Source organism: Octodon degus, unplaced genomic scaffold (genome assembly GCF_000260255.1).
Source record: "Octodon degus isolate 3935 unplaced genomic scaffold, OctDeg1.0 scaffold00117, whole genome shotgun sequence".
NCBI classification, from domain to species: domain Eukaryota; kingdom Metazoa; phylum Chordata; class Mammalia; order Rodentia; family Octodontidae; genus Octodon; species Octodon degus.
In genome coordinates this window covers 10,067,597-10,077,995 of record NW_004524693.1, presented here as the reverse complement: position 1 = coordinate 10,077,995, position 10,399 = coordinate 10,067,597, and the positions used below count along the sequence as shown (strand labels likewise).

The 10,399-nt window shown below is 36.0% G+C and overlaps 1 protein-coding gene across 1 annotated transcript in view; it reads right to left on the bottom strand.

Annotated features, from left to right (window-relative positions):
- Positions 1–10,399, bottom strand: part of Gucy2f (guanylate cyclase 2F, retinal) — a 142,918-nt gene that overhangs the window by 78,613 nt on the left and 53,906 nt on the right. Inside the window, exon 7 of the mRNA XM_004640047.1 lies at positions 8,620–8,751. Within this exon, the coding sequence (XP_004640104.1) occupies positions 8,620–8,751 (132 nt within the window). The remainder of the gene's footprint in view (positions 1–8,619; positions 8,752–10,399) is intronic.

The window sequence follows — 10,399 nt, the reverse complement described above, 5'->3', positions numbered from 1 at the left end:
TTATCTGACCACAGTGCAATGAAACTGGAAATAAATGACAAAAGAAACTAGAAAAAGAAAACCCTAAATACATGGAAATTAAACAACATCCTACTCAGCAACCAATCAGTCACAGATGAAATTAAACAAGAAATTCAACAATATCTACATTTCAATGAAAATTCAAACGCAACTTATCAGAATTTATGGGATGTGATGAAGGCAGTCCTCAGGGGGAAATTTATAGCTGTGAACTCACAGATTAGGAAAACAGAATGGGAACAAATAAACACCCTAATGTTGCACTTCCAGCATCTAGAAAAGGAAGAGCAAACCAAATCCAGAGCCCATAAACAGGAAAAAATCATAAACATTAGAGCAGAAATTAATTCAATTGAGATGAAGAAAACAATTCAAAGAATTAATGAAACAAAAAATTGGTCCTTTGAAAGATGAAATAAAATCGATAAGCCCCTGGCTAACTTCATCAAAAAGAGTAAAGGAAGAATTCAAATAAAAGCAATAAGGAATAAAAAGGGTGTAACTACTACAGACCCAGTAGAAATTCAGAAGATTATCAATAGCTACTTTGAGAACCTCTACTCTCATAGAATAGAAGACACAGAAAAAATGGACAGAGTCCTAGAAAAGTGTAGAAATGAGGTATGAAAAGTGAAGCATGTTACTATGCTGAGCTGTGGAAGTATCAAGTCATCAGATTTGGACATTGCCAGTCCTGAAGATAACCCACTACTATTGCGGAGTACTGGACTATATTGGAATATTTTGCTGAATTCATGCACCTACAATATTTGGATGACAATGGAATACCCATGTCTGACAAATCCAAACAAAAGGGTGATATAAATGAGGGACATTTTTGTATCTGTATATAAAAATAGGATAGATAAACAGCTACTTTCTTGGAATTTAATGAGAAGAAAAATTTGTACTAATAGCGTTTGGAAAGGATACCATGTCAGCATCTTGTACTATGAATAACCACTATGGAGACAACAATATGCAATATATTAATTATTGTAACTGTCCTACTAACCTGTTTTCAAACTGTCTCATTGCTATTTCTTTCTCCATAAAATTAACAAAAAAGTAAAACTCATTCATAGAATTCACAAGGGCCCAACACAGGCCTATATGTTTACCTTTAAAATATCTTCACTTTTCAGAGAACAAAAGCTAGCTTTAAGCTTATGTGACTAAAATGAGATTTTTACAAAATAAGCCTATGAATTGTATATAACAGTAAACAAAAAAGCCTTATCACTTTACAGCTGCATTGATTGGCCCAGAATCACAACTAGCCACTATCACACCTTCACGCTAATTAGAAAATGGTGTTTTCTGGCAAGCGGAAAACCAACTAATTATATCATTGTACAGCACCTGGCCACTCTGTTGTCGTAAACAACAGCCTTGACTACATATATACTGGTTCTTGCATATTTCATACTCACACTTATTCATACAACCCCCAGGCAGAAAAGAAAACATTTCATTAGCAGCATGGATCATCTACACATGACCAAGCTCTGCCTGTCATGTAAGGCCTCTTTGCCAGGTTTGGAGTCAGGCTACATGGGTATAAGAAACTGCATTTGGGCTACCAGGAATATTAGGCAATACAGAGGTACAATCTCAAGGAACTTCTGGGACACAGTCAAGATAGTACATATGCAGAAGATTCTGCATCCCATAACATTCTAGCACTAGTCTGGTAGACAGTGATCTCTGTTCTAAACTCCTGTAGCACTCTCATGTAATTTAGTAGATATGTTCACTGTGAATAGAACTCTATTACATGTGTTGCCCTTCTGCAATGCACAATCTGAGCATCCATACTAATATCCCTGATTTGGCCTCATAGCCAGTAGTACCTAACGCTTTCTTGCTGGACTTACGTCTATTGCAGACATGGGATGGCCTTCTGCCTGGATTATTAACTGCCACAAATACCTAAACATAACTTCTTCATAGCAAATCACTACACTTAAGAGCAAGAAGGAGTTTTAAGTATCCCCAATTCAACTTTTTATATGGTGATAAAGAAAGTAAACCTGGAAGAGATTGACTTCCCTAAGTTGAGAAGCCTGGGTTGTAACACAGCTGTAACTAAGCAAAGGTCTTCCATCTCCTGTTTTGTTATTCCTTTCCCTTATTTGGATTTCTGTTGCTTGGGGAACTTGTCTGTGTTTAAGATTTAAATAATCTCTGGCTTTTCATGTTTTTCTTATGTTCTTTTGGTTACAGAAGTCAAGAAAAAAATTACAAAGCCATAGTGTCGTTACAGATCTAGGCATCTTCCAAGGAACAAAGTTTTACAAAGAGCTATTTCTCTTATCCAGTTTTTTTTTTCTTTGAGAATTTGTTACAGTTTAGATCTAAAATGTCCTCCCAGACTTTCCTATTTGGAGGTAGGACTAGACGAAGGGTGAAGGGTGACAGTGGAGCCATGACTGCGAGGAATGTACTCTGCCTCCTGTATCCTCTCTTCCCTTTGTCTGTTTCCTCTTGTTGTAGCTTGTACCTTTTCTTCTCCCATGCAATGGATCCAGCTGAGAATGGATTAAAAACAAAACAAGCTTCTTGTTCTTTACTTTGCTGGTACCATGGTTTTTTTTTTTTTGTTGTTGTTGTTGTTGTTGTTGTTCTTGGAATAAGCACATGATTAATAGAGAGAAGTGGAGTAACTTCTCTGAAATCATTTTTGACTATATGGTTTAGAAGTCTTTGGTTTGTGTAAAGTTAGGAAAAGTAACAAAAAAACATGAAATGCCAGAGTTTACCATTTTACCAAGCATCATAAACTGATTATCATGATTCTACCCTTGTAATCAATGATTTCACTCTGATAGCTAAGCTAAAGAACTGACAGGCTGCTCTGTCTCACTTTTGTACCTCCTGTTCATGAGTTATGTAAAAGGCCTAGATCAATGGAAATCAAGGCCTGCTATTCTGGCAATGGTCCTAGTATGTGTGGATGTAAAAATGTCTGCCTCTATATCTGAGCCCTCATTCAGTGTTTCTGCTTTCAGTTGTGATACAACAGGTTAATAAATATTGAGGTATGAGTCCAGGGAGATAGCTTAGTAGTCTAAGCAGCTGCCTGGCAAGCAGAAGGACCATGGATCCATCCCTGGTGCTACATGCTGTGCCGGCCCTGTGGAGAGCCGGCCACCGAGACAGGGAGTGGTGGTACACACCTGTAATCCCAGCTCTGGGGAAACTGAGACAGGAGGATCACTAAGAGTTCAAGCTGTGTGGCAAGACACTGTGCCAAATAAGTAAATGATTAAAATTAGGGAAAAAAAAACTTGATCTAAAAGTGTTTAATGTTTTACTGTGAACTTTTCAGTGGAACTTTAAAGACATTTAAAGTTCCACTGAAATATTTAAAAAAAAAGATTTAAATAATCATCACAAACTTTGCAAGCAAATTTGTATTGCGTCTGTGTGCATCCTATTTCATGAGTAATGAAGAAAGGTGAAGAAATGGGAAGGTTTTATCTTCACCACACATGCACTTTTTTTTTTTGGTCTTTTAAAATAAAAGAGAGTGATGAAATACTTCACTTATCACTCACTTTTTAATTAAGAGAAAGAGACATCAAACTCTATTCAATAAATTTTTTAGAAGTAATTTAAGGTCCATCAGTTTCGTGCTAACACCATGGTGCATTAACTAAGAAGCAAGAAACAAAGCTGGTTGAACTTAAAAGTGCCCTTTATAATAGCTGCTTAACCAGCCTGAGCTTCAGTTTCCCTACCTGAAGAGCTGGACGTACTAAATGATATCTTAGGTGCTTTTTTTTTAGCTTTTATGATGTGTGATTCAATGATGGGAAATGACAGAGAAAGAGAGAGACAGAGAGAGAGAGACAGAGACAGAGACAGAGAGACAAAGACAGAGACAGAGAGACACAGACAGAGACAGAGACAGAGAGACAGAGAGAACCAGCCAGCCATCCACGGACAAGGACACGGACTTGGACACAGACCAACAGAGAAACAGAGACAGAGACAGAGAGAGGGGAGAGGGGAGAGGGAAGTGGGGAGAGGGGAGATGGGAGAGAATAGAAGAGAGAGGAGAGAGGAGAGAGAGAGATCTATCATGAATATAAGTGAGGAAAGAAAGCTGTGAGAAGTGGAAAAGTGAAGAGAAATAGAAAAGTGAAATGAAGAAAAAAATATCATGCAGATTGAGAGGCAAGAATCAGAAACTCAAAAGGAATGATGAACTCAGTAGGTTTTCCCTGAGTTTGTGAGGACTACAGTGTTCTCCTTGTCTCCTTTCAAAATGAAGACATATCTGATAGTCTTAAAGGCTAGTTACATATAGATGCTTGCTTTTTCCCCATCTCAATTCTGCACTGCATATTTCCAATCTCACCAAATAAAGCATACCATAATTTAATACATAAGTTCTTCCAGAGAATAAGAGAATTATAGTATATCCATAACAGAAAAGGTCTTATATATCTCTTAGTTGAGCAGTTATGAAATCTATATGCATATAAAAAGGAACTTAAGATAATACCAATGCTTGTACTCCAAAGCCAAAGCAAAAGAACCAGAATGACTAGGGTGGGAAACTTGGAATAAATATTTTTTGTTTCCCAAGAAGGTTCTAATGAGCAGGACTAAGGACTTGGCTCAACCCCTCATGGTACAGATCATACTCAAAGGTTATTGTGATTCATCTTAGAATCTTCAGGTATTTGTACATTTGTAAAGCCATAAACTCTTCCATTTCATATTTAAAAGCTATCCTATATTATGATTTATCTTTAAAAGAGAAAAATAGCTAATTCTTCAATACTTTAAGTTAATATATGCAACAAATCATTTTGAATAAGTCTAAGGCAAGGTCCAGAGGTTTCTTATTATGGTATAAATATATATATATATATATATATATATATATATATTCTGTGAATTAGTCCATTTTTGAGGTTGAGTGATTTACAGAGGATGAGAAATCAAGTCAAAACACAGCAGGTTTAGTTTTCTTGTGAGGATTGCTCTCTACTTCCAGGATGGTTTCTCTTTACTGCCTCCTGTGAACAGGAGGAATATTTTGTCATTATATATCAGAATATAGAAAGAGGAGCAAACCAAATGCTGCACAAAACCTCTTTTTCATTAATTTTATTGAAAAACAAATAGCAATGAGACAGTTTAAAAACTGATTGGTAGAACAGTTTCAATAATTAATACATTGCATATGGTAGTCTTCATAGTAGTTACTCATAGTACAAGATGCAGACATGATATCCTGTCCAAACATTAGTAGTACAATTCTTTCTTCTCATGAATTAAGAGAAAGTAGCTGTATATCTATCCTATTTTGTATATACAAATACAAAATGGTCCTTCATTTATATCCCCTTTTTTTCTTCAGTTTTCTCAAAGATAGGTATTCCATTGCCATTTAAATACTATAGGTGCATGAATTCAACAAAATAATCTAATATAGTCCAGTAGTCCATAATAGTAGTGGGTTATCTGCAGGACTGGCAATGTCAGAAATTGTTGACTTGAGCCTTTTGCAGCTCAGCATATTAACATGGCTTTGGGACCGGGGAGATGGCTCAGTAGAATAAGCACTTACCCGGCAAGCAGAAGGGCCTGAGTTCAATCCCTGGTTCCATCAAAAAATAAAAAGTAAAAATATTTTTTAAATGTGGTTTTACTTTTTTTCATAATTTTATTGATAAACAAGTAGCAATGAGACAGTTTCAAATAAAATTGGTAGGACAGTTTCAGTAATTAACACACTGCATACATTCTTCTTAGTGGTTAATTGCTGTACAAGATGCAGACTTGATTTCTTATTCACAAACACCATTAGAACAAATCATTCTATTCATTAAGAGAATGTAACTATATATCTATCCTAACCACTTTGAATACACATTATACCTCATTTTTATACTTTTCTGCTGAGTGGTTAAGACCAAGATAAAGCAATGTTTTATATGGCTAGATTTCTAAATTTATGTAAAAAATATGTAATTTTTTATTCCCATTTTCTTACTTTTTATTTTTTCTTCACATTCTGTAGGGATTCAACGTTTAACATATCAATACTTGATGGAAAATACCTGTTCCATTTTATGTCTAAGATGTTTGATATTTAGACAGATAGTGAGGTTAAGCTCAACTGCCTATGTTATAGGGTAATAATATCATTAAGCTTCTCTTCTGGAGAGCTAACAATCTAAGTTTGCAGACCAGAAATTAGAGAAAAAGAAGGGCTGTGAGGACAGCCAACATTTTGACCCTAGCCTTTCAATGTCAGTGAGGACTCAGGACATAGGAGAACCTGTACTGTACCATCATGTAACTCAGTGGTGTCCCAAATTTTCTGATCAAGGAGATTATAGTGCCACAGAGGAAAGTGATCGATGATGTAGAGTGTACCTAAGAAGAGTCATCTGGAGAGAAAACATTCTCTCAGGATTTCACAGAGAGCAAACTGGTCAAGCAATGGCCATGACTCATCCTCATACCTGACGGGGACAGAGGATCTACAAACGGCTGTACAGGGTTTCAAGATAAATCCTGAGGGGATTTGACTGACCTTGTCAGATACAAAAGTCACATTTCTTGTTAAAACCTCTTTTATAAGTGATCCCACCTCAGCCTTATGAGAGGAGTGAGCTCCTCTCACCTAGTATCTCCTAAAAGCTCCATCTAATATTGTGGTATTGACTATTAAATTTCAACACCTGAATTTCACTTTCAGACTATAGCAAAGTATCCATGAATTACTCATCACTGAAGAACACTTACTTGGAAAATTCAATTTGATCAACATCTAAAAATTCATTCTTTCTTACTTTAGGCTTTCTTTGTCCTAATGGCTGAAGTTGAGAGTGTTTCCTGCTTTGACAAATATTTTCAAACAAAGCCAGGAAACCATACTGGGAAGGCCTCGCTTAGGAGGAACAGGACAGTGTAGTTTCCCTTTTACGCCATGCTTAACTTTCTTGCTAAGAAGAAATACTTCATGTCTCCAACTGATAAAATCTTTGTTTCAAATTTTTGTACCTCAGAACAAGGGATAGAGGGTGGGCTCTTAAATGTTGAAATACAGAAACTTCAGTGAAATAAAAAAGATTTTTATTTTATTTTATGTTTAAAGAGAATAAAAAATAGTAAAAAAAATTTTTGAAGTGATACAGAGTTTTACTAAGCACAATAATAGCAATTCAACAATAGTTGTTAAATTGCAAGCTGTTGTTTTCAAATTGGCTGCTTAGAGGACCCAATATAAGCATGCAAAATTGGCCCTTTTAATGGACCAGCAGAAGTCAGCAGTACAGTTATTATTCAAGCTTTTTTTTCTGGAACCAGGGATTGAACTCAGGCCCTTGCACTTGCCAGGGAAGTGCTTATTCTCCTGAGCCATCTCCCCAGCCCTTATTCAAGCTTTTCTTTCTTTTCTCCTTTTCCTTGTCCCAGTTGTCCCTTCCCTTTCAAAAATTTCTTTCTCTTTCACTGTATCTATAGTACCTTTAGATTTTATTTGCTCTTTCAGGTTCTTACAATAGGGAGGCAATACAATGTTTACACATATGGGACTGATTCATTTCACTTAGGAGTATGATCTCAAGTTGCATACATTTACCTATAAAAGCCCCAAGTTTATATTCTTTATGGCTAATACTCCACTGGATAAAATTACCACATCTTTTTTATCAGTTCTTTAGTTAATAGCCATTTGTGTTGCTTCCAAGATTTATCTATGACAAATTGTGCTGCTATAAACATGAGTGCACATACATCACTATGGTACGATGTTTTCAGTTCCTCTGGAAAAATACCCAGGGAAAAATAGCTGGGTATAAAGTAGAAAGTAATCTGATACTCAAAGTGGCAGTAAAGGTAAAGAAAAAGAAATAAATGTATAAAAATTGTTTCAATAACATCATCAAATAACCAGTGTAGGAACCACTAAAAAGAGGAGTACCTCAGTCCCTACCCAGCACTAACATGTCTCTTTTTTATTCTTTTTTTTTTCTTGTATTTTTTAGGGAAGGAGCTACAGGGTGTTTGGGGTCTCACTACTGGATTGGACTTGTAGTGATCCACCTGTTTACAGCCTCCCAAGAGCTGGGATTACAGGCATGCTCCACCACACCCAGTCTTAATTGCTGTCTCAGGGCGCCCAAGGGGTGGGTCCAGCACAGCAGGCCCAGGGATCAAACCTCTGGCTCCTGTGCCTGCTTGCAGGCATTTTAATCTATTGAGCTATTCAAACATGCCTCTTGATATCTCATCCCAAAGAGCTCATGAAGACATTTCTTCTACTCTTATAGGCTTCTATTTGTACTCCTACATACCTTGTAGGATGAAAGAAATATTTAAGTACTTGGACCTCAAAGACTTTTTTCTTTGTGCATAGTAAATACATTCAGTTGAAACATCAATTAGTTTATTATTAATTGATAAGGAAAAATCACTGTCAAAAATGTTAAACAAATAAGTCTGTAGGTAGATACAGATACAAAAATCTAGATTTGCCTCAAGATTGTTATCCAAATACTGAGTTCTAAATCTTTGTTGCCTTTTACAATGCAAGAAAACAACATATTAGATATCTGTTTGATGTTTTACCTCATAAATTGCTATATTGGAATTTTCATAGGTAGCTGGAGTTAGACTTCCTGAAGAAAAGGAGAGCCTTGGGGACCTCCCACTTTGAACCTCGGAGATGATCTGGAAACTTACACTGGCACGACTTCCTCTCTGTGAAAGGTTTAAAGAAATGTTATGAACAAAATTCTCATGATTTCAGACAAAACACTGAGCTGTAGTATAGCTACTATGCTTATATTTTTTTTTCTATTCATAAGAAAGCATTTATGGTTCTGTATTAAACTGGTTAATCTTTCCAGTCCTTCAGAACTTTTTAAATCTAGGCACTTCCCTTTATATGTAAGAAATTGAGACAAAATGAATGAGCTTCTCACCATCTTATACAAAAGTTTTAATTATAATAAGTGTTATTTATAAAATATAATATTTAAAAATATTCTTAAATAGGACAGAATCACACCTTTCTGACTCTCAGGATTGGTTCTTTTTCTTATACCTACCATACTGACTGGCATATTTTTGCAGGTCAGATGGTATCACCAAAAGCAATACTATGATGGAAAGTAAGTAGATCATCTTCCAATGATTTATGATTCTGATATTAAGTGGGCTAAATTCTCTATTCTGCGATTGGTTAATATGCACACATAAGTCTGGTAAAAAAAAAACTGATAACTTCACAGTTGAATGACAAGATAAAGAGCTATTTGCAATATGTGCTCAGCTTTAAAAGTGAACATGTACATCTTCAACTGAACCAGTAGACATACTTTAAATGAAGACACAATAAATCAACAGGTTCTTCAATATTGTTCTCATTGTTTCCAAATGTGCCTTTGTGAGAATTATAGCAATTGCAATAGCTATTGTGTAGTTCAGCCCACACATCCCACCCCAACACCTCAGTTTTATAATGAGGAAACAGAGAACTAAGAAGTAAATATCAGCTGGAACAAGACATTTGGTGTTATAATTCCTGGCCCTGTGCTTTTTCAACCATGTCAGGTTTTGTATCATTGTTACTTGCCAATAAATTCAATGTTAACTGCCTTACAATACTTCCCTAAATGATCTTTTCTTTTCTTAAACAGGGCCCACAGGGTCTCACTAACACAGATCAGATTTATAGTGATACTCCTGTTTTCAGCCTCTCAAGTGCTGGGATTACAGGCATGTGCAACCACACCCAGTCTGAATCACAGTCTCAGTGTGCCCTGGGGGTGGGGCCAGCAGGCACTTTGGAAACTGAATCCCAATCCCTCCACCTGCCTAAGCAGGCGCTTTAATCTGCCTGAGCTATCTGGTCGGCCCTTCCCCTAAATGATCTTTGATCAACCGAAAGTCACTGGTTGACTAAGCCCTGAATTAAGCTCCTTTTGAAAGAGGACTATTATAGTCAAAGTTCTAAGACAATGTTAAACTATTCAGTCCATATGGTTATAAAATTTCAACAGCTCAAGATTCACAAAAGTTGTAAAATTTGACTCTGCACATAACACTTGCATCAACCTGCACTCTCTCCAACAGAGCAAGGTCAGAGTGGAATCTACTTTCCTTTCACTTTTTATTTTTATTTATTATTTTTCAATTTTATTGAGAAACGAATAGCAATGAGACTTTTCAAAACTGATTAGTAGCAGTTTCAATAATTAATACATTGCATATTGTTGTCTTCATAGTGGTTGTTCATAGTACAAGATGCAAACATGATATCCTGTCCAAACACTACTAGTAAAAATCTTTCTTCTCATTGAATTAAGAGAAAGGAGCTGTATAGTATAGTATATATATATATATA